Raw genomic sequence first — 24,595 nt, forward strand, 5'->3', positions numbered from 1 at the left:
GCTTAAAGTCAAGCCTGATGACTGGATTTCAGTCCCTGGAACCCTCTGGCAGAAGGAAAGAACTGATTCCTTCAAATTGTTCTCTGATGACCTCTAAACATGTGCCTTGGCATTCATACCTACACACATACACATGCACGCACACACACAGTGAATAAAAGTACTGTAGCATTGGTAATGATGACATTGTTAAAAAAAAATAAAACCTTTACCTTGGCTCAGAGTGCTTGAAGCCCAGGTCTGAGCTGTGGTTTTCTGTTCTCGGGACTCTGGGGGCACAGCTCTCTTGAGATGGAGGGGATAGCCACTGGCCATAAGCCAGGCCTTCAGGTGGTCTATGTACTCCCTTCCGAACAAAGTGGAATCTTCAAAATTTGGGAAGTAGGCCGGAGATGGGGCGATGTCTTGGAGGCCCACAGCCTCTAGGATCTTCTCCTGCCGGAAGGAAGAAGCCAAGGAGAAGGTCTGGCCTAAGAGGGCCAGGGACTTCCTGCAAAGAGAGTTGGTGGTCTCCAGGGCCATAGCCAGGTCCAATGGGCTAGTGAGGGTCTTCATCTTGACACTCAGCTCATAGGCATTACAGGCCATGAGTAAGGGCGTGACGCCCTTCAGCAGCCGGTCCTGGAGCCGCATGATGGACTTGTCGAAGGGCTTGATGATCTCAAAAAAGCAGTTTTTGGTCTTCACAGCACCTTTGTCTAAAAGCATGTTTAAAAACTCATTATCAACTCGGGGCGTTTTCAGAGCAGAGTGCTTTAGAAACTTGATGGTAAAAAAGCAGAAATCTCTATGCTCCGGCTTCAAGGAGCATTTGAAGGAGGCCAGCATCTTGGCACAGGTCTCAGTTTCCAGTTCAAACAGAGTCTGGAAGAGTTGGGAGAACTTCAGGTCATCCTTGATAGTGTGGAATCCTGCCCACTTGATGATCTCTATGCCAAACCTTGAGAACACATCTGCCTTGTCTATGGCATCAAAACCCATCTTCCTTCTGGGCAAGCCAAGGGTCCTAAGGTCCAGCCCCAAAGGAATCTTCAGAGCAGCGAACTGGATTTCATCTAGCACTGGACTTGTCCCAATGGTTACATCAGGACTTGGGGTGGGTTTCTGGATTTGGTTAGTGCCCTGAGGTTTGGAAGTAATACGACTGGCAACAGGCATTTTCTTCGTGGTCATGCTTTTCAGTGTGATAAGCTTCCCAACACCCTTTGCTCCAAGCAGACCCTGGGCGTCCCCCTTTCCTAGTAGAGTGCCTTCCTGGTCAGCTGTGTTAAGAGCTCGGCCTCTGGTCAGGACTTGCCCACTGCTTCTCGACACAGAGTCCATCTCCCCAGGATGGTCCAGGTCATAATCCCGACTCTCCTTCTCCATCCGCCTGCAGGAGGCCAAGTCTCCTAACAATGAGGGCCCAAAACCATACTCCTGTGACCAGGAGGATTCTTGAGAAACTGAGTGGCCCAAGTCTTGCTCCCAAGAGCCACGGAGCGCAAGTTTCCAGTCCTGAGAAGGAAAATGTCCCAGATTCCGGTGGCTAAAACTCTGGTCCCGGGAGTCAGTATGGGCTGGTTCCAGATCCCGGCCACATTCTTTACGAAGATAGCTGTCTTCGCCAACAGACTGGTTGCTTGATCTGAAGGAGGGTCCCACAAACATGTCACCTCTCAGACCCTCTCTTCCCATGTCTAGTGAATACACTCCAGATCCGCTGGCAGAATACCTGCTATCACCATGAATGTCCTCATAGACATCTGCTCTGGCTCTTGAGCCTGTCCTTAGGAGATCTGAAATAGATGGCCAGACAAACAGAAGGCACTTTAGAGCATGGACTCTAGACAGGTGTGAGGTGCAAACAGTCTACTCTAATATTGCTTAAAATGGGTAGAGAGGCATCAGGATGGCTTAGTGCTTACCACGCAAGTGTGAGGACATGAGATCAGAACCCACTGTAAAACCAAACAGGCGTGGGTGCCTGTAATCTCCCATTCTCAGGAAGTAGAGACAAGGAATCCCTGAGGCAAGCTGGCCAGCCAGTGGCCAAAACTGGTGACTCCAGGTTCAGGAAGAGCCACAGTTTCAATAAATAAAGTGGAAAATGACTGGGGAAGATACCTGCACACACTGAGCACGCAGGTGTACACAGACAACATGCGCACGCACATCCCCACTCCCCCCACCCCAATAAGAAAATGTCTATGGTGCCACCTCCAGCTCTCCACTGGACAATCTGTACTGACCCACTGAGAACTGCAGTCATACATTCAACCAAGCCAGAGTAAAAACACTTGGGAAACTTGTACCTGCATCAGTATGGCCTTTCCCAGCATTCTCCCTATACAACAGCAGGGAGCACTGCCACCCACAGTTCCTGGTTATATTTGAGAGGATTCAAAACACATGGAAGAGGCGCACCTCTGTGCTGTGCAGATACCGCCATGCCATTGCATATTAAGGGGAAGCATCTTCTAAGCTTGCACTATATAGGGGCTAGAAATCCATGTGTGCGGCAGTGGCTGGGTGGGGCCACCAGACAGGAGGCCATGTAAGGTAGTGGCAAAGTTCAGAACCCTGATAAAGCTCATAACTGAGAACGGCAGGAGTTCAAATTAGCTCTTGATCAGATTCCTGTCCTGGAACCACAGTAAGTGGAGCATGACAAATGGTCACACAGTGTAGTACCTAGAGTTCTCCATGTTAATGAGGGATCCAGGGGCCTCCAAGTGTAGCCAATGAACATCCCTTCCCAGGCATCCTCATCTACCATGAACCCCCCCCCCCCCCACACACACACAGCAGGGGCTCATCACAGGCCTTCAGGGCCTCATTCCCAACTTGTCACCGTTCCCAGCGATGCCTGGGTAAACAGGAAGATGGGAGCCCCTGTTCTCAACTCTTTGAGTTTCCCAGCAACATCTGTGTACACAGGAGGTTGAGAACCACACCCATGTCCTATGGGCACTGAGGAGTTGATCACACTTATGTGTCTGTAAGCACCAGGCTTGTGCTTACCTGCTACCTGCTGTGGCCATTAGCCAAGACAGGACAGTGGGTGACTCTTGAGGCACACATTAGCATCAGGCACAGGCTCCCAAACTCATCACCAGCCCCCACCCCAACGTCACTCCACCCACACTTTAGAGAAGGGACTTGGTCTATGAAGCCTGGATCTTTCACTGTGCCTGGCCCACTTCAGAGTTTTCATTTCTTTTTTGTTTGTTTGTTTTGTTTTGTTTTGTTTTGTTTTGTTTTTCAAGACAGGGTTTCTCTGTATAGCCCTGGTTGTCCTGGAACTCACTCTGTAGACCAGGCTGTCCTCGAACTCAAGAAATCTGCCTGCCTCTGCCTCCCAAGTGCTGGGATTAAAGGCATGCGCCACTTCTGTCTCAGAAGTTTTATAAGGCTGCCACTCTTATTGCCTCCTGGAGGACTTCCTATCCCATACTGCCACTGGGAGGCAGCAGCAGCCTAACCCTAACCCACACGCTGGACAGCTGAGCAGGCCATGGTCTGACCCCTGACCCCAAAGTGGTAGAAAGGCCTGCCTGGCATTAACCCTCCTCTCTCTGGGGCTGAAATAGAGCCAGAGGCAAGTAGAAGGCACACTAAGTAAGGCTATGTCAGAGAGTCAAGTGTCATTCAGGGATTAGGGGGGTGGGGGTGGTACACAGATATCATTGGAGTTCCGTCTGGACACAAAAAGAAACGCTGCAAGAAGCTGTCCCCAAAAGCTATCCATGGGGGCAGCAGGGCCCAGGCATCTTTCTCGCAGTTGGATTTTAAAACAAAACCTACAATAAAGTAAAAAAAAAGAAAAAAATCTGACAAAAAGGTACTGGTTACAAACACCTGGAAGGAAGGCCATCATTCAGGAGCTGAGGGAGATAGGGCTGAGTTTCAGGCTAGCCTGAACAAGCAAGAAGACCTGTGCCCATCTTAGGACCCATATTAATCTATGTATCAGCACAAGTCTGTAACCCCAGTGGTGGGAAGGCAGGACAGGAAATCTCAGGGCCCACTGGCTAGCCTATCTAGCCACATCAGTAAGCACCTAGTATCTCAGAACACAAGGCGGGCTGGAGAGATGGCTCAATGGCCAGAGCACTTGCTGCTTTTCCAGAGGACCTGGGCTCAGTTCTCCAAATTACATAGCTTCACAATTGCCTGTAACTTCAGCTCAAGAGAGCTGACGTTTTCTTCTGGTACTTTCACTCAGGTGCATATACCCACACAAAACGTACCTTAAAAATAAAATAAATCTTTAAAAAGCAAAACAAAGTGGTGAGTGATTGAGGAAGATACCAAATGTCAACCTGTGCATCCCTACATGAATGCACAAAAACATGAACATATGTACACAACCCCTCTGTGCTGGCTGTTTTTTTGTCAACTTGATACAAGCTGGAGTTATCACAGAGAGTCAGTGAGGAAATACCTCCATGAGATCCACCTGTAAGGCATTTTCTCAATTAGTGATCAAAGGGGGGAGGGCCCCTTGTGGGTGGTACCATCTCTGGGCTGGTAGTCTTGGATTCTGTAAGAAAACAAGCTGAGCAAGCCAGGGGAGGCAAGCCAGTAAGAAACATCCCTCCATGTCTCTGCATCAGCTCCTGCTCCCTGACCTGCTTGAGTTCCAGTCCTGACTTCCTTTCATGATCAACAGCAAATGTGGAAATGTAAGCTGAATAAACTCCTCCCCAACTTTCTTCTTAGTCATGATGTTTATGCAGAATAGAAACCCTAACAAATTGGTACCAGAAGTGGGATATTCCTGTGACAACCTGACCATGTTTTGGGGAGGACTGTGGAAGGACTTTGGAACTTTGAGCTAGAAGAGCCATTGGGATGTTAAGAGCTCTATGGGATGTTCTGTAGGAGCCTGGAAGATAATGTTGAGAACAGTGCAGAAGATGGAGGTCTGGCTTGTGAAATTTCAGAGGGACGATTAGAGACTCTTATCAGGGTCATTGCTGTTTTGATTGTGAAGATCCTGTGGTTCTGGTTAGGTGGGACTGAAGAATCAGCTGTGATTAACAAGATATCAGAACTAAAGCAAAATTTTTGCATTACTGGGGCTATTGATGCTAGCTAACTGGAGCTAAGAAATTAGTGGTGATTAAGAAGAGACCAGCATCATTGAGGTGAAATTTTCTGGGAAGTATTTTCTGAGAGCACAGAGGCTATGTTCCAGAGACAGCCAAGGTTGTACCTTGTGCTGTGGCTGGACTTAGTAATGTGTAAGAGTCACCCAGGTGGTACTGGTTTTGAAGGCATGAAGGGGTCATGAAGAACAGCTGAGTCTTGGCACTGTGAGAGGCCATGGAAGGCCATTGGTGAAGGTGCAGCCTCAGTTGCAATTGATGGCCCAGGACTGAAGGGGTCATGCAATGGAGTTGAGGCTTGGCACCATGAAGAGAGCCTATGAGAGGTTATTGGTGAAGCCTAGTTGCAGCAATAGACAGCAGTGTTTTGGAGATGCCAGTACCATGAGATGACCACCAAGAACAGCAGCAACAGTGGAGTACAGGCAGCTGGAGCCTAGAAGACAAGGTGTGTGCTACAAAGGGCAGAGCTGGAGAAGTGACCCAAGCCCTTGGAGGAACCCAGAAGATCGTGAGTGGATCCCAGACATTGGACAGTTGGAGTCTGATTTTCCTTTTGATTGTGACTATGCCCTGATATTTTTCCCACTTGAAGGAAGAAAGTATTTTAGTGGAGCCCACAGTTAAGAGACTTTTCATTGTAAAAAGACTTTGAATTTTAAAAGACATTGGATATTTTAAAGGGATTGAAATTTTAAGAATTTGCAAAGACTGTGGGACTTTTAAAGTTATTTAGATCTTGGGGATGAATAAGAAAGTGAGGATTGAGGCTTAATAGCGATGAGTTTGTGTGTCAACTTGACAAGGGGTCAAGTGTACTGGCTGGTTTGGTCAACTTGACACAAGCTATCACAGAGAAAGGAGCTTCAGGTGCCAAGTAGGAAATGCTGCCATGAGATCCAAGTGTAAGACATTTTCTCAATTAGTGATCAAATGAGGAGAAGGACCATTGTGGGTGGGACCATCTCTGGGCTGGTAGTCTTGGGTTTTACAAGAAAGCAACCTGAGCAAGTCAGGGGAGGCAAGCCAGTAAGAAACATCCCTCCATGGCTTCTGCATCAATTCCTGCTTCCTGCCCTGCATGAGTTCCAGTCCTGACTTCCTTTGGTTAGCAATATGGAAAGTGTAATCTGAATAAACTCTTTCCTCTCTAACTTTCTTCTTGGTCATGATATTTGTGCAGGAATAGAAACCCTGACTAAGATACCCCCTGCCCCCCCCCCAATAAAAAGGCAAGAAAATGAACAGGTACTATGTATTAGAGTAATTGAAGAAAACACAAAAACCCACACTCATGGGCAAATACAAGTCCCCTTCTTTAGCAAGCACAGAAGCGTACACAGTAGGCATTGCCATTACCAAGGGAAAGAGGTGGCTCAGTGGCAGAGCCCTTGTCTAGTACATATCTGGTCCTGAGTTCACTCTGAGCTCAGAAAAGAACACCACCCCCCATGCATATGCATACACTGGTGGAAGGTGGGTGCCAAGCAGGGCGATCCAATGGGCAGGAATACAGTGGGAAATGCTATTCTAAGACACTCTCATCATGTGTGAAGGGGAGGGGTGGGGGCAGACATAGAGCCCCACCAGCAAAACTGAAATTATTCTTGGGCATGACTGTGGTCTTGGTGCAGTCAAGGTGGCAGAGTTAAGAGGCAAGAACAGAGCCAGGCAGTGGTGGCGCATGCCTTTAATCCCAGCACTTGAGGAACAGAGGCAGGAGAATCTCTGAGTTTGAAACCAGCCTGGTCTACAGAGTGAGTTCTGGGACAGCCAGGGCTACACAGAGAAACCCTGTCTCAGAAGACAAAAACAATCAATCAATCAAACAAAACAAACAAACAAAAAAAGAGGCAGGAATCATGGCTGTATCATGCATTTCCTACGCCAGGTTTACAGAAAAGAGAAATGTCCAGGATCAAGCAGAAGCCAAAGAAAGGATGACTGATAACATACAGCCTTGTTCCAAAACCAAGCGGCACTCTGTAAGGCCTGCTGTTTCTCTGCCAATCAGTTTTGTTTTCTTTCTTTTTGAGGCAGGATCAAGCTGACCTCAAACCCACAGGGATCATGCTGCCTCATGCTCCTTACTATGTATCAGAACGCAAGCCTTCACTAGTCTTCCTGAGGAAATTAAGACGTGATGTGTAGGGAGATAGCACAATGGTTAAGAATGCTTGCTGTGCAAGCAAGTTAAAATTCCTACCACCCACAAAAGGGCCAGCCATGTCTGAACAAGCTGCAGCCACAGCACTAGAGTGAGGGTCACTGGCCAGCCAGTCTAGCTGAGATAAACAGGGAGCTTCAGCTTCAGTGAGTAACCTTGTGTGTCCCCCCCACCCTCTCCCCACCCCAAAACAACAAAAACTAGTAGATTAGTCAGGCTTTTAATCCCAGCACTTGAGAGGCAAAGGCAGGAGGATTTCATTGAGTTCAAGGCTAGCCTGGTCTACATAGCAAGCTCCATGACAGGTAGGACTACATATAGCAGTGTTTTTGAACCTGTAGGTAAGGACCTCTTTCAGAGGAGTTGCTGAAGACCCATCAGAAAACACAGACGTGATCTGTGGCACTTGAGTATCGTGGCATGTTCAATCTTTTGATATTGCAATGTTAGGTTGTAATCTATAAAGTTTACACTGGAAAACTAATCAAGCTGAAAAAAAGAAAAAAAAAACCCTTTAAACAACAACCTCTTATGTTTTCAGTAAGTTTATATATAGTTTTGTATAAGGCTACTCCATAGCAATCCACAAGTCGTGGTTTAGATATGCCTGAAAGAACTAAGATTGCAGTTCAGCCAGTTTGCTGGAGGCTGAGGAGTGTCATTTAAAAGGGGATAGCTAGCCAGGCATGGTGGCACATGCCTTTAATCCCAGTACTTGGGAGGTAGAGGGAGAAGGATGTCTGTGAGTTTGAGGCCAGCCTGATCTACACAGCAAGTCCAGTCCAGGTCAGTCAGGTTTGGTTACACTGAGAAACCCTGTCTTGAAAAAAAAGGTGTGTGGGGGGGAAACACAGCTGTTTAGATGGCTCAGTGAGTAAAGGTAAAGGCACTTGCCACAAGCCTGACTGATAACTAGGTTCAGTCCCTGGAACCTCTACTTCCAGGTGCATGTACACACACACACACACACACAAAGGAACCCTCTGCAGAGGCTGGGGATAGTCAGTGGCAGAGTATGTGCTTCCGCACAAGTAAGGCCATGCTCAAATTCTTTGGTGAGGAGGATGTTTGGCTGACATACTCTACTTAATGACAACAGTACCTTCTGCATAGCTGGCAAGTGGGCCACAAGAAAATATGATCTCTTCTTGACAAATCCAGCAAGGATCCCAGCAGCTCAGCTTGCACCCAAAGCATGACAGTCCACAGAACTCCTCCTGCACAGGCCAAACATCTTAACTTACCTTGAGCTTTAAGATGGAGAGCTTCACCAACAGCTTCGGAATCCCCATACCGTTTAGATTTCTCCTGTAATACGCTGTCCAAAGAGTCCTGCGCCATCCGCCTTGCTGCCATGGTTTTTTTCTCCTATAGTGAGAGAAGTCACATTAATCAAGACAGCTTGCCTCAGGTCAAAAATCACCACCCAAAACAGGGTAACAGAACTGGAAGAATGACCCTAGAAAAAAGTATTTGGGAAAGGTGTAGCCACTCAGACTCACAGTTTAGAGAAGGGTTTCCCAGAGCTCTTCACCTCTGAGAATTCTCTGGAAGAGCGAGTGACACTCTCACAAGAGGATAATAAGCTAGCAACTGTATACTCTGGGCTAGTCTCAGTACAAGATGTCTTTTGCTTCTTTCAGCAACACACCCAGGAGCTGAGTCCCTATAGCACAGAAGGAGCTGGGTGTGCTGCTGCAGGCAGAGATTCCAGCTGAGGCAATGAGATTTCCTGTTCCAGGGCAACCAAGAAAATACAGTGAGGGACAGGAGAGATGGCTCAGTGTTTAAAGAGTACTTGCTGCTCTTGCAGAGAGCCTCAGTTCAGAACCCAGCATACACACTGGGCAACCAACAAGTAAAATCTTAAAAGGGGAATAGAGGCTGAGTTGGTTTCAGTAAGGGGCCAAACAAGATGGCCTGTGTTCAAAACTGGCCAAGTTGTCTTCTGACTTCCACCCATGCGCTGTGGCAAACACATGCCCAGAAATACCCAAAATGAAGCAGGAAAAAAGCTGGACATAAGGACATATGTTCCTGTAATCTCTGATGAAGACAAGGAAGAAGAAAGATCACTGGAGCTTGGTGATCAGCCAGACTAGCCAATCAGTAACCAGACATCAATTTTTGGCTTACACACACACACACTCACTCATTCTCTCTCTCCTCCCTCTCTCACAAACACACACATACACACACAGAGGATAGGATCTGGTGGTACAAGCACGTAATCTCAGCCATTTAAGAGGCTGAGCAACAGGTCTGCAGGTTTAAAACCTGTGTGAGCTACCTAGTTTATTCCAGACCAGCCTAGGCTACATAGCAAGACCCAGTTTTGTGTGTGCGTGAGGGTTTTGTTTTGTTGTTGTTTGGATTTTTGCAACTACAACAGAGTAGCCCACGTTGGCATGAGCACTAAACTCTAATCCTCCTGCTTTTGCCTTCCAAGAACTAGGATTGCCAGGGTGCACTGCCAGGTTCTGCAGACCCAGTCTTTTTTAGTTTTATTTATTTTACTTTTTTTTTTTTTTTTTGGTAGCATGGTTGAGTAGGAGGGATTCCAAATGATCTCTTTACACACCTCTGGTTGGCCTCAAACACACACACACACACACACACACACACACACACACGGTTGGCATTGAAAGGAAAATCCACCCTGTCTCTGCCTCCTGGGAACTGGGATTACAGGGGTGAGCCATCATAATCAGTTTGAGACCCTGCCTAAAAAAAGAAAAGAAAAAGAAAAAAAGGAATGAAAGAAAAAAATGTTCACACACGGGAGAAAAGCAGACTTGAAGAAGTGAACCACGAGGTTAGGCATCCTAATCTTGAGCCTGACCAACAAGGCATTCATTGTGAGGGCACTTTCTGTATGTTCAAAAAAAATAAGGCAGCATATATATGAGTGACAGCCTTCCTATGACACTTCCAACTTCAAGAGGTAAACCTCCCTTCTGGTCATTTCTATAACCATCACCCCGTTTCCCCACACCCTGGGAAAGCGATAGGACGTCCCTTGTTCTCTGTCATTTAAGAGCAGGGACTCCTCCGGGTCAGCTGATCCTGAAATTTAATCAAGGTACCTAATCTGTCTGCACCTCCGTTTCCCCGTCTATGGCACTGGCAGACTCGGGGGCTGCAGTGATTGCCAGCAGCTGGAGGCCTGAAGCCCGCTCGCCGTTACGCCCAGCTCGCCCGGCCGACTGAGGGCTCAAGCGTAATGAATGGACCCGCCAGACAGGCTGGAGGAGCGCGCTCGCCCCAGAGACACCCAGAGTCCTTCCCACCCCGGGCCCGCTGGGCCCGCCCTCCCAGGTCTCCAGGGCCCGGGCCTCACCCGGAGCCTGCCGCGTGCGGTGCCGCCCCCGCCGCTGCCGCCGCCGCCTCGGGCCCCTTATCCACAGCCTGGCGAGGCGGGGAGATGCAAATGAGCCAACGGTTTCCGCAGCGCCGCGTCGCGCAGGCGCAAGCCTCTGCCTTGCCTTGGTGCGCAGGCGCTGGCTGCCACCGCCTAGGTCCTCATGCGCAAGCGTCGAGGGCAGCCATCTTCGCTCTTTCGCGCAGGCGCGCTGCTCACGTCTCAGGGCCGAGTCTACCTAGGTGAAAACTATTTCTTTTGAGGGGAAGCGACACCTAGGAGTAGCATTGAGAGGACTGCAAGAGTCTCAGGCTCACGCGTATTCTGTGGCTCCCTTCGCTTTACCTGTGCTCGCGGTCGCCCTCGTTGCCCCGGGAAGGAGCCTCTCAGCCGAAGGAGGGACGCCGAGGCGAGGCGGCGCCTCTGCGCTTGCGCTTATATGGTGGCTCGAAGGAGCCAAAGGCAAAGTCTCGGGTGACAGCTGCGAGCCCCACCCTTTCCCCACGTGGCTGCTTAGACCCGGTGAGGAGCACCGGCCGCCTGTGCTTGTGGCTGGCGCAGTGGGGAGTGGGCGCCGCGGGGTCGGGGTGGTGGTGTTTGCACGACTCTCGCGGACTTGGTTTGGGGGAAGGAGAGAATCGTACCAAAGATACTTGGGAAGCAAATGCTTCGCCTTTCTTGTCGTGTAGGTTCTTTCATTCATTTATTCATTCGTGCTGTGCCTGTGTGCACCTGAGCACCTGCTACGGGGTCGGCTGTATTCTAGGCAGTGGAGCCAGGAAGGAGTACAGGAGGTTCAAGATGGTGTGGCTCTGGGTTCAGGGGACGCTGGTGTTGCTGTTCATGTAGTAGTGATGGAGCGGGCGTGGTTGCTGCACCTGTCATGACTGCTTTAGGGAGACAGAGACAGAAGGATTGATGAGTTCTAGACCGGCTTTGGCTACATAGCCAGCCAATATTTCAGAATAAAAACAGTCAAAAGAATGAACAGACGTTGTGGTGCACTCAAGAAACAGAGGCAGAAGGATTGCTGCGAGTTTGATACCAGTCAGGGCTACAAGACCAGACGCTGCCTCAAAAACAACAGATAAGCCAGGGGGTTGTTTGGAGACTGGAAATCAGGAGTTCAAGGTCAGTCAGGTCTACATGAATCCCTAACTTATAAAAAACAAAAACAGGGAATTATTTTATGTGACAGTAAGGCTGCTTGAACTAGACAGGTTTTGTTTACTTGAGGGGCAGGACGGGGGAGGGGGTCAGGAGAGTCTCATTGTATAGATCAGGCTGGCCAGAAACTCACAGAGGTCTACCATTTCTGCCTCAGTTGTTCTGGTATCAGTGTTTCTTGTTTTGTTGTTGTTGTTTTTGTTTTCAAGCCAGGGTTTCTCCGTGTTGTCCTGGCTGTCCAGGAACTTGCACTGTAGACTGTGCTGGCCTCCAGTTCAGAGGTTAGCCTGCCTCTGCTTCATTCGTGCTTTAATAACTATTATTATTAATAAATTATTTGTTATCAATATTATTTAACATCATCATTACTATTGTATGTTCATATGTATGCACAAGTTGTGAACTACCAGATGTGTGTGCTGAAACTGAACTCAGTTGTGATGATGGAGCGGCACACCTTCACCTGCTGACTGAACACCTTTTCCTCAGCACCTCAGCCTTTACACTCGTTCCTTCTACACAGGGTCTCACTCTGTAGCCTAGGCTGGCTTGGGGCTGGAGATCACAGGCTTGTACCATAAGACCCTAACCAGAGTGTGGCTTTTACAAATTCGATCTTTATACATTTATGTGTCATTTGTACTGTGGCCTTCATGTAAGATCAGAGGACTTGTGGGAGTCAATTTTCTCCTATGGCTTTGTGAGCTTCAGGATTGGAATTTTTGTTTTTGTTGTCTGGACAATCTCTTGTACCCTTGAATTCCCATCCTTCTGCCCCAAGCCTTCTGCTGCTGAGATGACAGTTGCATGCCACCACACCCGATTTGTGATTCTAGACTGTTGTAAAGAAGAGCATCAGAAAACTTTGATAATGTTGGCTATGGACTGTGCAGTAGAAAATAGTGCTCAGCTCAGTGAGCTGGCTCAGCAGCTAAGGTGCTTGCTGCCAAGCTCGAGGACCTGAGTTCAACCCCCAGGATCTCCATGTTGAAGAGAGCTGCAGACTCTTTTCCGCCTGTGACACAGCAAATGCAAGCCAACACTTGCAAGTGGATAAAATGCAGTTTAAATAAAGTTAAATAAAATAGTGTTGTAGAACAATCAGGCTTGGTAGGGAACATGCTAGCATGAGTGAGACCCTGGGCACCATCCCCCACTGCCAAGTAACACTGCCATCTGTTGTATTTTGTTTATGCCTTGGTGTTTAATCGAATACCACCCGTTTCCCTCATCTTGGTGGATTGCTTATTGAGACCAGGGTTCACATAGCCTGGATTTTTTTGTTTGTTTGTTTGTTTGCCTTTGTCTTGTTTGTTTTGGGTTAGGGTCTCATTGTGTAGCTTTGTCCGGGTTAGAACTTTGTATGTGGATGAGGCTGGTCTTGAACTCCCAGATATCCACCTGCCTCTCAGCTCCCCAGTGCTGGGATAGCAGGCCTGAGCTCTTGTGCAGATAGATCAGGTATAGTAGGTGGGAAGAGCAGTCTTATAGTTATTTGGGGCCTGGTAGACAGTGCCCTAAGTGCCCATTTCTTCTTTCTTTTTTTTAATTTAAGTTTTATTCATCTTATATTGTGGGCATGCAAATGCACAAGCCTGCATACACAAGTAAGAGGACAACTGTCAGGAGTCCAGGCTCTACCGTGTTTGTTCTTAAGACTAAACTTAGGTCCTGACGCCTGGTAGCAAGGCTTTACCCACAGAGCTATCCAGTTGGCCTTTTTCTTTTATCTCTTCAACTTTTTGAGATAGTGTTTCACTATGTAGTCCAGACTGGTCCCCTCCTGGCCAGGAGCCTTGTGTCTCTGCCCTCCCTTGTGCTGGGATTACTAAGGTAGAAGACTCCCAGTTGCCTGCTGTCCCCTAACCAAATGTTCCTTTCCACTCAACAGGCAGTGATGGCTTCCAAGCGCATCACCCAGGAAACCTTTGATGCTGCAGTGCGGGAGAACATTGAGGAGTTTGAGATGGGCACTGAGGAGGCCATTCGAGAGGCTGTGGAGCAGTTTGAATCACAAGGTAGGGCAGTGACTTCAGTACTGGCTCTTAGAGGCCACAGCCCTCAGCCTAACACAGTAGTGACGTGCTGTTGACCTCGCCCCTGCTGCCTGTCTCCATCTTGTCACCAGCATCCTATTTCACCTCAAAATAAAAAAGGCATGGCAGTCCTCAGCCACAACGCCACATGGCATATGCCATGTCCAGGAGTCAGTCATGAAAGTCATGGAGGACTGTGGGTGGTAGGGCTGCTGAGTGATGGTGGTGGCAATGGCAGGAGACCAAAGGTTTGGAGACCTTGAGCCACTTGGCAGGAGCAGAGGCTCAGGATGAGTGAGCACACGTGCAGCAGGCCCTTAGAGACAGGGCGCTCGTCATCGGCAAGCCCATTCCTGTCTATGCCTCACTCTGAATATAGGCCCAGTGAAGCCAGCCAGAAGGGAAGAAAGACAAGGCCCTACCTCTAGGACACACAAATGTGTGCCCTAGAGGACAATCAGGTAACACTGGGAATGTGACTGGAGAGGTAACTCACTTGCTAAAATACTTGCTGAGTTTGCCTTGAGTTTGATCCAAAACCCATGTAAAAAGCAAGCCATAATGAGGTGTATTTGAGTTTTGGGGTGTGTGTGTGTCCTTTTTGTGGTTTTTCTTTTTTTTTTTTTTTTTTAAAGATTTTATTTATTATATGTAAGTACACTGTAGCTGTCTTCAGACACTCCAGAAGAGGGCGCCAGATCTCGTTGCGGATGGTTGTGAGCCACCATGTGGTTGCTGGGATTTGAACTTTGGACCTTCGGAAGAGCAGTCGGGTGCTCTTACCCACTGAGCCATCTCACCAGCCCCTTTTTGTGGTTTTTCAAGACAGGGTTTCTCTGTGTGGCTCTGGCTATCCTGGAATTTTCTCTGTAGACCAGGTAGGTAGGCCTGGAACTCCTAGAGATCCACTTGCCTCTGCCTACTGAGTGCTGGGCTCAAAGGTGTGCTCCCCTCCCATCAGGCATCTTAGGATGTCTGTTGCTGTGGTGAATCATCACGAGCAGGAGGCAGCTGGGGAGGACAGGGTTTATCCGGCTTACACATCCACACTGCAGTCTGTCATTGAGAGAAGTCAGGACAGGAACTCAAGCTCGACACCAACCCTGAGGCAGGAGCTGAAGTAGAAGCTATGGACTCGTGCTGCTCAGCCTGCATTCTTATTGAATCCAGGACCATCTGCCCAGGGATGGCACCACAACACTGGGCTGGGCCCTCCCCCATCAAGCACTTATAAGAAAATGCCTTACAGCTGGATCTCAGGGAGGAATTTCTTCAACTGAGATTCCCTCCTCTGATGACTTTAGCTTCTTCAGGTTGACACACAACCAGCAGTACATGTTCAGTAAGGTGTGTCTGTAATCCCAGCACTGAGGTGGAGACAGATAGAGATTATAGGGGTTTGTTGGTTTGCAGCTTAACCTAATTAGTGAGCCTCAGGTTCCACTGAGACCCTGTCTCAGAAATGAGTACACCTTCTGAGGAATGGTACGTGAGTTTGGGTCTGGGCCTCCATCACCCCTACACATGAATATCCTCCCACATGACCATCCATACACATTAACACATGAACAACGCAAATACATTCACACACAAACACACACATAGTACCTAACAAGGCTTAGCCCAGGAGCAAAAGCCTATGATTCCCAACTCTTCTTTATCTTTGTTACTGGGTTTTGTTTATTTATTTGTATCAAGACTGGTTCCTATAGCCTAGGCTAACCTCTTAACTCATTATGTAGCTAGCTAGTATCAGATATGCTGGTCTTTCTGCCTCTGTTTCCTGCTCTTGGGAAAATAAGTGCTCATCAACACTACCTGCTGAGCCAGGACTTGGGAAGCTGAGGTAGGAGGGTTACTGTGAATTTTAGGTCATTCTGGGCTTCATAACAAGACTACCTGAAACACACCTTAACCACACTCTCGTCATCCCAGAATTTGGGAGATGTAAGAAGGTAGAGCTCTATAAGTTTGAGGTAGCCTGGGCTACATAGTGAGTTCAAAGCCAGCGTGGGCTACATTGATTCTGTCTCAAAAACAAAACAAAAAAAACCCAAAATTCTTCTAAGTCACACATACACACGCATGCATGCATGAAATACTTATCACAGAGGGGATGTCTTTGAGGCCTCAGGAGGCAGGATCCAAAAGGGACCGGTAGGGCTGTGAGAAAGGCTCCGTGGGGTCCCCTTCCCATCTTTCTGCAGGTAAGAGCTGCTACTTCACTATTCAAAGACAGCATCTGTGGCATGGCCTTGCTTGTAGCCTGTGGCTGGGCAATACTGGGAAGAACCCTGGAAGGAAGGCCTCCAGCAGGGACCTCCTGCCTGGGGGACTTGAGGAAGGATAGTTGTCACTTGACTCCAGCACTGTCCCATCTTCCTCTCTGCAGGGGTTGATCTGAGCAACATTGTGAAGGCAACACCAAAAGTATCATTGGATGGCCTTCAGGAGCCCACACATAGTGTCCTGCAGGTAGGAGCCTCCGTCTCCACCACCTTGGTGGAACAGACTGCAGGGGTGGGTGTCTCTTCCCTGGGTTCCATATGGCAGAAGTCAGTATCTAAATGTCAGTGGTCTGTCCAGCTTGTGACCAGTGGAAGTCTACAGCCATGTGTCCCAAATTCATGTGAGGGCAGCACAGCCTCTGCGGGACAGCTGAGCCACTTGGAGGATATTTGAGACATACAAGTACCTACATGATCTCACTGCCCAAGTCACGGGCACACGTACATCAAGGGTCTCTGGCCCAGCTTTATGTGGGTTCTGGGGATCTAAACAGGTCTGTACTTACACAGCAAGTGCTCATGGCCCCCACCCAGCCCCTTCCCAGTCTTGACTTTTATAGAAACAATGACACATGCTTTGAATATATGCCCCACCCCCACCCTTTCAGGAGGCTTGTTGAGTCCAAGCTAGTCAGGGCCACATAATATGATCCTGTTTCAACAACAGCAAAATTCTAACTGGGGGGGGCACACATGCTGAGGTGCACATATGGAGGTCAGAGTGTTACATCCTTCCCCTTTGTAGGTCTTGGGGATTGAACCGAGGTCATGAGCCCTGTGTAGGAAGCGCTGCACCTCCCTGGCCCCTGGCTTAATTTTTTTTCTTTTTTTAAAGATTTCTTTATTTTATGTATGAGTACAATATAGCTGTCTTCATACACACCAGAAGAGGGCATTGGATTCTATTACAGATGGTTGTGAGCCACCATGTGGTTGCTGGGAATTAAACTCAGGACCTCTGGAAGAGCAGTCAGTGCTTTTAACCATCTGAGCCATCTCTCCAGTCTGCCCCTTGGTTTCTTTAATGTTCCATTCTACTGTTGCATGCTCTGCCAGGTTTCTGAGGCCTGTTTGGGCAGGGCTGGCCAACAAATGTCTTTGCCTGTTCTGGTAGCTGAATTTGAACCAACACCCCACTCCCTACCCGCTACCTCCCTGCGCGCCCCCCCCCCCCCCACCAGGCTGCTGGTTTCTACTGAACCTCCCTTTATCAGACTGGTTGCCAGCTACCGTGCTTCACCCACGGAGCCATGCCTGGCTGGATTTACTTGTTTTCACTGTGATAAAAAATAATTTATTGGCCGGGAGTGGTGGCGCACACCTTTAATCCCAGCACTTGGGAGGCAGAGGCAGGCGAATTTCTGAGTTCAAGGCCAGCCTGGTCTACAGAGTGAGTTCCAGGACAGCCAGGGCTACACAGAGAAACCCTGTCTTGAAAAAACAAAAAACAAAAAAGAAAAAGAAAAATATAGGCACTGGAGAGCTGGCTCAGCAGTTAAGAACACTGACTGCTTTTATAGAGGATCTGGGTTCAGTTCCCAGCATCCACACAGGTGCTCATTAACCATCTCTAACCCCAGTCCCAGGGGATGTGACACCCTCTTCTGGCCTCCTCCGATGTCAAGCACCTTTTTTTTTTTTTTAAGATTTTTTTAAAAAAGATTTTATTTATTTTATGTATATAAGTACACTGTAGCTGTCTTCAGACACACCAGAAGAGGGCGTCAGATCCCATTACAGATAGTTGTGAGCCACCATGTGGTTGCTGGGAATTGAACTCAGGACCTCGAGAAGAACAGTTAGTGCCTTAACTGCTGAGCCATCTCTCCAGCCCTGGTGTCAAGCACTTTTAAGTGGTTCAGTTCTTGGATAGACATGCAGGCAAAACACCCATACACATAAAATAGCACTCAAAGTTTTTTGTTTTTTTTTTTTTTTTTTTTTTTTTTTAAATAGGCTGATTATACATATATGATGGCTCACAGGTGGGGTCCCTGCACTCCGGACACTTTTACCGGAGTTTTCCTATGAGTTCAAGGCCAGCTTAGACAACATAATTTCAAGGCCAGCCTGGGCTATGAATCAAGCCCCTATGTTGGTATTGAAGAGATGGCTCAGCAGTTATGAGTGCTGCTCTTACTGAGGGCTCAGGTTCAATTCCTAGCATCCACATGGTACTTCACAACAGCCTGTGACTCCAGCTCCAGTGGATCCTACCTCCTTTTCTGAGAGTCTTATACACACACACACACACACTTAAAAAAAAAGATTCTGTCTTAAAATAATAGTATAGGTATCTTAAAATATCAGTATAGGTGTAGAAATGTCAGATGGATCTGGCCCTACCTTCCATCCTGGTCCCAGATTCTGGGTTGAGACTGCCAGTGGTGCTGAGCCTATCAACAGCAACTAATACTGTGACATTCTCCACAGGCCCTCAATGATCTGCAGGAGTCCCTGACTGGCTCTCGGCTCCAGGAGGTGTCAGCCCACCTTGGCCGCTTCTGTGACCAGTGCAAGCAGCAGAAGGCCAGCCGCTACCTGGCAGCCCAGAAGGGAGCCTACCCAATCCTCCTGGCTGCCTGGCAGCTGGCTGCCACTAGTGACCAGGGTCTTCTGCTCCAGGCTCTCAATGCTCTGGCAGTGCTGACTGATGGCCAGCCTGACCTCCTGGATGCCCAGGGCTTGCATCTTCTCGTGGCCACGCTAGCACAGAATGCCGCCAACACTGAACTCACGTGCTGTGGGATTCGCTGCGTGCGCCATGTCTGCCTAAAGCACGAACAGAATCGGCAGGACTTGGTGAAAGCTGGCGTGTTGCCCCTGCTCACAGCGGCTATTACACAGCATGGCCAGCACGCCGATGTGGTCAGGGAGGCCTGCTGGGCCTTGCGGGTCATGACCTTTGATGATGATATCCGAGTGCCCTTTGGCCATGCCCATGAGCACGCCAAGATGATTGTTCAGGAGAACAAAGGCCTGAAGGTGCTCATTGAGGCTGCCAGAGGTAGGAGCTGCCCTGGGAAGAGGATGGTGGGTGGGCATGGTTCTCAGCTGGGAGGATAAGTTCCCAGCCTGTCCCGTGGCTCCAGCTCTGTAGCGGGCCTATGCATGGGATCTCCACTCATCTGAGAGATAGGAAAGCCTTTCTCAGGCCCTGTTCTGTACCCACAGAGTGGCTGAGAAATGAGGCCTGACCATCTGTAAAGCCAGTCAGCTTCTTGAATAGGCTTGTTTGTGGCAGCTTGAATTAGGCTAATTAGAAATAGAGCAGGGCCGGGCGTGGTGGCTCACACCTTTAATCCCAGCACTTGGGAGGCAGAGGCAGGCGGATTTCTGAGTTCGAGGCCAGCCTGGTCTACAAAGTGAGTTCCAGGACAGCCAGGGCTATACAGAGAAACCCTGTCTCGAAAAAACCAAAAAAAAAAAAAAAAAAAAGAAATAGAGCAGGAGTGTAAACGTCGGAGCCTTGTCTGTCTTGTCCTTTGCTTCCTAGTGCTGCAGTGGGACCAAGCACAGAGTGCTTCATGTTAAGCACAAACTACTCTGTGCTGAGCCCAGGCCCCAACTTTAAGCTGCTCCTCAACCCCTAAGTAGTTATTTAAAGAGAATGGCTCACATTCTGGTAGTATGAAGGCCCTAGGGCAGACCAGAGATTCCCAGCAGCCCCCAGACATTCTTTCTCCACTGAGAAACCTCAGTGTCCCACCTCCCAAACAAAGCCTTTACCTGATTGGATGGGCCACCTACACCCACCACATCCTCTCATTACTTAAAGCCTGTTCATATCAACCTGTGCAGGGAAAAGAGAATGCCAGGTGGGCACAGGTAGCAAGTGCCACAGTGATCCTATAAATGGTAACTGCTGACCATCACCGCCAGGACATCGCCGGTTGGTCTGCATGTGTTCCTCACCAGCTTCCTGTGGTGTGTGGAAAACTTCAGACAGGAGCCTCAAAGTTATGTCGGAAGCCTTGCCCTGGTTGTTTGGTTTCCTTCCTACCTTTCTTTGAGACTGTGTCTCACGATGAGGGTCTGGAGCTTGCTATGTGGGCCAGGCTGTCCTGGAACTCACAAAGATTCCCCTGTCCCTGCCTCTCGAGTGCCAGGGATTAAGGTGTGCACAATGCCGAGCCCTTAACTTCTTTGCTTAGGGGATGCCAGGAACATGTCTAGCAGTTATTTGCCACTGTGCTGTCAGTTTCTGTAGCTGCTGGCATGGGGTGTGGCAGGCCCAGCCAGGGGCTAATTCTCCCACGGGCTTATTGGATGACTGCAGCCAGCCTGTGAAGTGGGAAGTTCTGCCGAGACTGACAGGCTCCTGTCTATACAGCTGCTTGTCCCTGGTCCCTTCCAGCTCTAATTCTCACTTCTTTCCTCTGCACAGCATTCTCTGACAACCCAGGGGTCCTGAGCGAACTCTGCAGCACCCTATCCCGCCTGGCTGTTCGGAATGAATTCTGCCAGGAGGTTATAGACCTCGGAGGCCTTGGCATCCTTGTGACCTTGCTGGCTGACTGCAATGACCACCAGGTGGAGCCCAGAGTCTCCCTCCTTCCCCAGGGCTCCTGGCCCCTCAGGCCACAGCTGGCCAGACTGACCCCACCGAGGCAAGGGTGAAAGTCTGAATGAAGAAGGCCTGCCCACACTCAGGGTCGTGGTTCTTTTGGCTGGTTTTTCTTTCCTTTTTTCTTGTTTCCCCATATTGGTGAGACTTAGAGCCTCCTGCATGCAAGCCCACTGCCACCAAATCACACCACAGCCCTTTTTAGTCTTTGTAGCCCAGGCTGACTTGATACTACAATCCTCCTGCTTCAGCCTTCCAAGTACTGGGATGGTGGGCGTGAGCTACCACACTGTGTGTGTGCATGTATGTAAGAGAGAGAGAGAGATGGACAGACAGTGAGACAGGTTGAAAGGGCCCGTGTAATCTTAGTTGGCTTTAATTTAACCCACTTGTGCTACCTTGCCCAGGTTCCCTGTGGTTGTTCAGGGTGCTAGACCTTGGGGCCTTGTGCGTGCAAGGCAGACACAGTACTCCCTGAGCCGCTGCCCAGGCCCCACCTCTACACTCTCTCCAGCAGGGAGCAGGAGTGAGGACATGGGAATAACTTCCTCAGCTCAGGCCGCTCAGTGCTCTCCCTGAGCCGTGTCTGATGCCCAACTCATGTGAGGTGGATCAGCAAATCACTAGACCTGGCCTGCCCTTCTCCAACCTGCCCTTCCTCCGTATGGTGGGTCATTATCCTGTTGTCACAGGCAGGCCTGTGACCCTGGGGTGGCCACATGTGTTCAAACTGAGAAACAGTCAGAGTGCTTTGTTTAGTGCCCTCTCCCACCATCAAGCAAGTAGGAGGCTTGCAGATAACACACAAGCCAGGGTGATCTCACCTTCCATCCTCACAGGACCTCGTGAAGCAAGTTCTCAGTGCCCTGAGGGCTATCGCAGGCAACGACGACGTAAAGGATGCCATTGTCCGGGCAGGTGGTACGGAGTCCATTGTGGCTGCTATGACTCAGCACCTGGCCAGCCCCCAGGTACCCACCTCAAACACATGGGCGCGACAATGGCCAGATTTACAGGGGCTGCCTCCTCACTGTCAGCAAGGCTAGGTGAAGGACTGGAGTTTCTGTTCCCCACGGTAGGCTACACCCCATCGAGTCCTCATGGGTCAGTGCTCTACCACCCCTGGGCACCCAACCCACCACTGCTGTGACACATAAGCCTGCAGGACCCACTGAAGGGAAGTGCAGAATATCCAGGCTGTGGCAGTGACTCATGCTGACACACATGGGGAGAGGATCTGTCTGCTCAGAGTCTCAGCTGCCTGTCCACACTCACAGGTATGTGAGCAAAGCTGTGCCGCACTCTGCGTCCTAGCCCTTCGAAAGCCGGACAACAGCCGGGTCATTATTGAGGGCGGCGGGGCTCTGGCTGCTCTGCAGGCCATGAAGGCTCATCCACAAGAGGCTGGTGTCCAGGTGAGTAAGCCACCGTGCCCACAGGGCCCTTTCCTTCTCATCAGCTAAGCATGTTGAGTCAGATGTGGTGGCTATAATCCCACAAGAGGCATGAATTCAAGACCGAGCAGCCTATATTACAGGACAGCCTGGGCACTTTCATACACAACAAGGACTTTAGTACACACACACATGCACACACGCACGCACACAAGCACATGTGCCTAAAGTTTTCTTCTTTGTATGTTTATCCCCTTTTTCTTCTTCCTCTTCCTTTTTCTTTTTTTGAGACAGAGTAGCTCAGCAAACTGGCCTCTAGCGTTTTTGCCAAAGGAACAACCTTCACCACCTGGTCTTCTTGCCTTCCCCAGTGAGTGCTGGAGTGACAGGCCTGTGCCACCACACTTAGGATTGAGACAAACACTGTACCAACTGACCTCTGACTCAGCCCAACTCCAGCTTTCCTTTGAAACAAGCTCTAGATCTATAGCTCCTGCATGCATGGAGGTCAGGGTCCCACGTCTTCAGCCCCGTAGGTGCTGGCTCCTCAGCGTGTGCCACCTTACCCATCTGTCACTACTAAACATCACCATGCACACAGCTTCCCCATTGTGTCAGGTGTTCTGAGCCACCCAGCCATGAGGACAGTCCATGGAGCATGAAAACCTGGTCTCTGCAGACCCAGCTGTGGAAGATGGTGCCTGTGCATCAGTGATTTTAAAATCCATGAAAGGAGGGCTGGATGTAATGGTACACACCTTTAATCTCAGTACAAGAGAAACACACATGGGCAGATCTCTGAGTACAAGGCCAGCCTGGTCTACCTAGTGAGTTTCGAAACAGCCAGGGCTACACAAAGAGACCCTGTCTCACAAAACAAACAAACAACAAAAAACAAAACTAGATGAAGGGTCCTGGAACCAACCCAGATGGGTGACTCATTGAGAAATAGACTTTGGAATCCTCTATCCATGTCCTCTGTGCACCATCTCCAAAGCCTGCCTCAGGGGACATGGGTAGCTGGCTGTTTGGGTCCAAGATTCTGTCCCGAGTGTTCACTTGGGAGATGTGGGACATGAGAAGGTCACATGGGACCATCGGTCTGGCCTGGTCCAGTGTAGCTGGCTACTGAATATTTGTCTCCTCATGTTCTGAGGAGTACACAGGTCAGAGTGGACCTTAACCTAGGCTGCTCCCCCTAGTCACAGCCTCTCTGTCTTCCAGAAACAGGCTTGCATGCTGATCCGAAACCTGGTGTCCCGCAGCCAGGTCTTCTCCAAGCCCATCCTGGACCTGGGAGCAGAGGAGCTCATTTTGCAAGCCCGAGCTGCTCACCCAGACTGTGAAGATGTGGCTAAGGCCGCATTGCGAGACCTAGGCTGCCGTGTGGAGCTTCGTGAACTGTGGACAGGAAAGAAGGGTGACCTGGCTCTATGACCTTAGCTCAAAGAACTCTGACTCCAGAACATGGGTGGCTATGGGGCCCTGCCTCTCTGTCCTCCTCCCCATGCTACCCAGAACACAAGTGTGCTAGCAGGGCAAGGGGTGGGGAGGGCAGAAGCAGTGATGACCTGGTGGCCCACCACTGCCAGTGTCCCTTCTACCACAGCTGCTCTCTGCAGCTTTGGGACAAAGGGCACATGGAACTGCAGCGTTCTGTCTGGAGTTTGAGGCCTTCACAAGCTGGTGTCCCAGCAGGGCCAGCCTGCAATCCGGGCACCACTCCAAGCAGTTGATAACCCTGTTCCTTGGGCAGGCCCCCTGGGTAGAGGTGCTTCAGCTAAGACTGATTCCCCAAGATCTGCATGATGGGAAGAGGGAGGTGACTCCTCCAAATTTGTCCTCTGAAATCCATATGTGTGCCGTGGTGCACACATACATGCTAGCTAAATAAACAAACAAAGAAATAAATAAGTGAGTGTAATTTTAAAGCTTCTCATTTTTCTCACCTGTAAAATAGGTCTAGAATTCCTGGCACTGCTGGTAGAGGCAGGGATTTCAAATTCATCCATCAGGGTCTGCCCTGACCCTGGTCCCTGGTACTGCAGCCTGCTAATGCAGGCTAAAGGAGTCTCTTCATAGCTCTGTTGGTGCTGTGTCCTCATCTAGAGCAGGGCACTTGGCACCTGAGGTAGCTACAGGCACCAGGGGTATTTGGGCCAGAGTCTGGTCTATATAGGTCACTGAGGCTGGGGTCAAGGACAATCTATCTGCTCTGAGTGAGATCTGTGGCTGAGAGCAGGTAGCCTGACTTGTGGGCACCTCTCTGTTTCTGAAACACTGGGTTGTGTCGGACATGGAGAGGAATAGGGATCATCAGCTCTAGCCCCGTCGTCCCAGGAATGCTGCCTCACAGCAGCCTCACCCTCATCCCTTACCGTCTTAGGCAGTCCATGTCTCTCTGAGCCTCAGTTTCCCCAATGTGAAACATACACCATTGTCACCAATTCAAATGCTCACACCACCTACCCAACATTCTGCAGGCCCCTAAGCAGCTAGCTGCTCCTGAACTTGTGTGACCC

The 24,595-nt window shown here is 49.5% G+C and overlaps 2 protein-coding genes across 7 annotated transcripts in view; one reads left to right on the forward strand and one right to left on the reverse strand.

Annotated features, from left to right (window-relative positions):
- Window positions 1-11,042, reverse strand: part of Sugp2 (SURP and G-patch domain containing 2) — a 32,506-nt gene extending 21,464 nt beyond the window's left edge. For 2 of the 4 annotated variants that reach the window (XR_015048635.1, XM_021169548.2), the window contains exons 1-3: window positions 10,601-10,813; window positions 8,505-8,628; window positions 213-1,778 (exon numbers count right to left, since the gene is read on the reverse strand). Coding sequence is in view for 1 of the 4 variants with exons in the window: in XM_021169548.2 (XP_021025207.1) it covers window positions 213-1,778; window positions 8,505-8,616 (1,678 nt within the window). In the remaining 3 variants the exon portion in view is untranslated. Of the gene's footprint in view, window positions 1-212; window positions 1,779-8,504; window positions 8,629-10,346; window positions 10,538-10,600; window positions 10,860-10,966 lie in introns of those variants that run through there. The other 2 variants (XR_015048633.1, XR_015048634.1) reach the window with 2 other exon arrangements.
- Armc6 (armadillo repeat containing 6) lies at window positions 11,029-24,034 on the forward strand. 3 transcript variants are annotated; one of them, XM_021169551.3, is made up of 8 exons: window positions 11,029-11,143; window positions 13,680-13,806; window positions 16,217-16,299; window positions 18,546-19,119; window positions 20,500-20,645; window positions 21,519-21,650; window positions 21,957-22,094; window positions 23,298-24,034. In XM_021169551.3, the coding sequence occupies exons 2-8, from the start codon at window positions 13,686-13,688 to the stop codon at window positions 23,508-23,510; spliced, it is 1,407 nt and encodes a 468-aa protein (XP_021025210.1). In that variant the 5' UTR covers window positions 11,029-11,143; window positions 13,680-13,685; the 3' UTR covers window positions 23,511-24,034. The 3 variants fall into 3 exon arrangements, with proteins under 3 accessions (XP_021025210.1, XP_029336458.1, XP_029336459.1); XM_029480598.2 differs by lacking the exon at window positions 11,029-11,143 and adding an exon at window positions 11,181-11,306; XM_029480599.2 differs by lacking the exon at window positions 11,029-11,143 and adding an exon at window positions 11,997-12,069.
- Window positions 24,035-24,595: the final 561 nt, after the last annotated feature.

This window comes from Mus caroli, unplaced genomic scaffold, assembly GCF_978045245.1.
Source record: "Mus caroli unplaced genomic scaffold, Mus_caroli_1 scaffold_10, whole genome shotgun sequence".
NCBI classification, from domain to species: domain Eukaryota; kingdom Metazoa; phylum Chordata; class Mammalia; order Rodentia; family Muridae; genus Mus; species Mus caroli.

What these genes read in the sequence shown, in the direction of transcription:
- Armc6 (XM_029480598.2), top strand. Translation starts at nt 11,286, where the DNA reads ATGCTTCGCCTTTCTTGTCGT. An exon ending in TGCTTCGCCTTTCTTGTCGT is followed by an intron (nt 11,307 to 13,679) that starts GTAGGTTCTTTC and finishes TCCACTCAACAG; the next exon opens with GCAGTGATGGCTTCCAAGCG. An exon ending in CCACACATAGTGTCCTGCAG is followed by an intron (nt 16,300 to 18,545) that starts GTAGGAGCCTCC and finishes CATTCTCCACAG; the next exon opens with GCCCTCAATGATCTGCAGGA.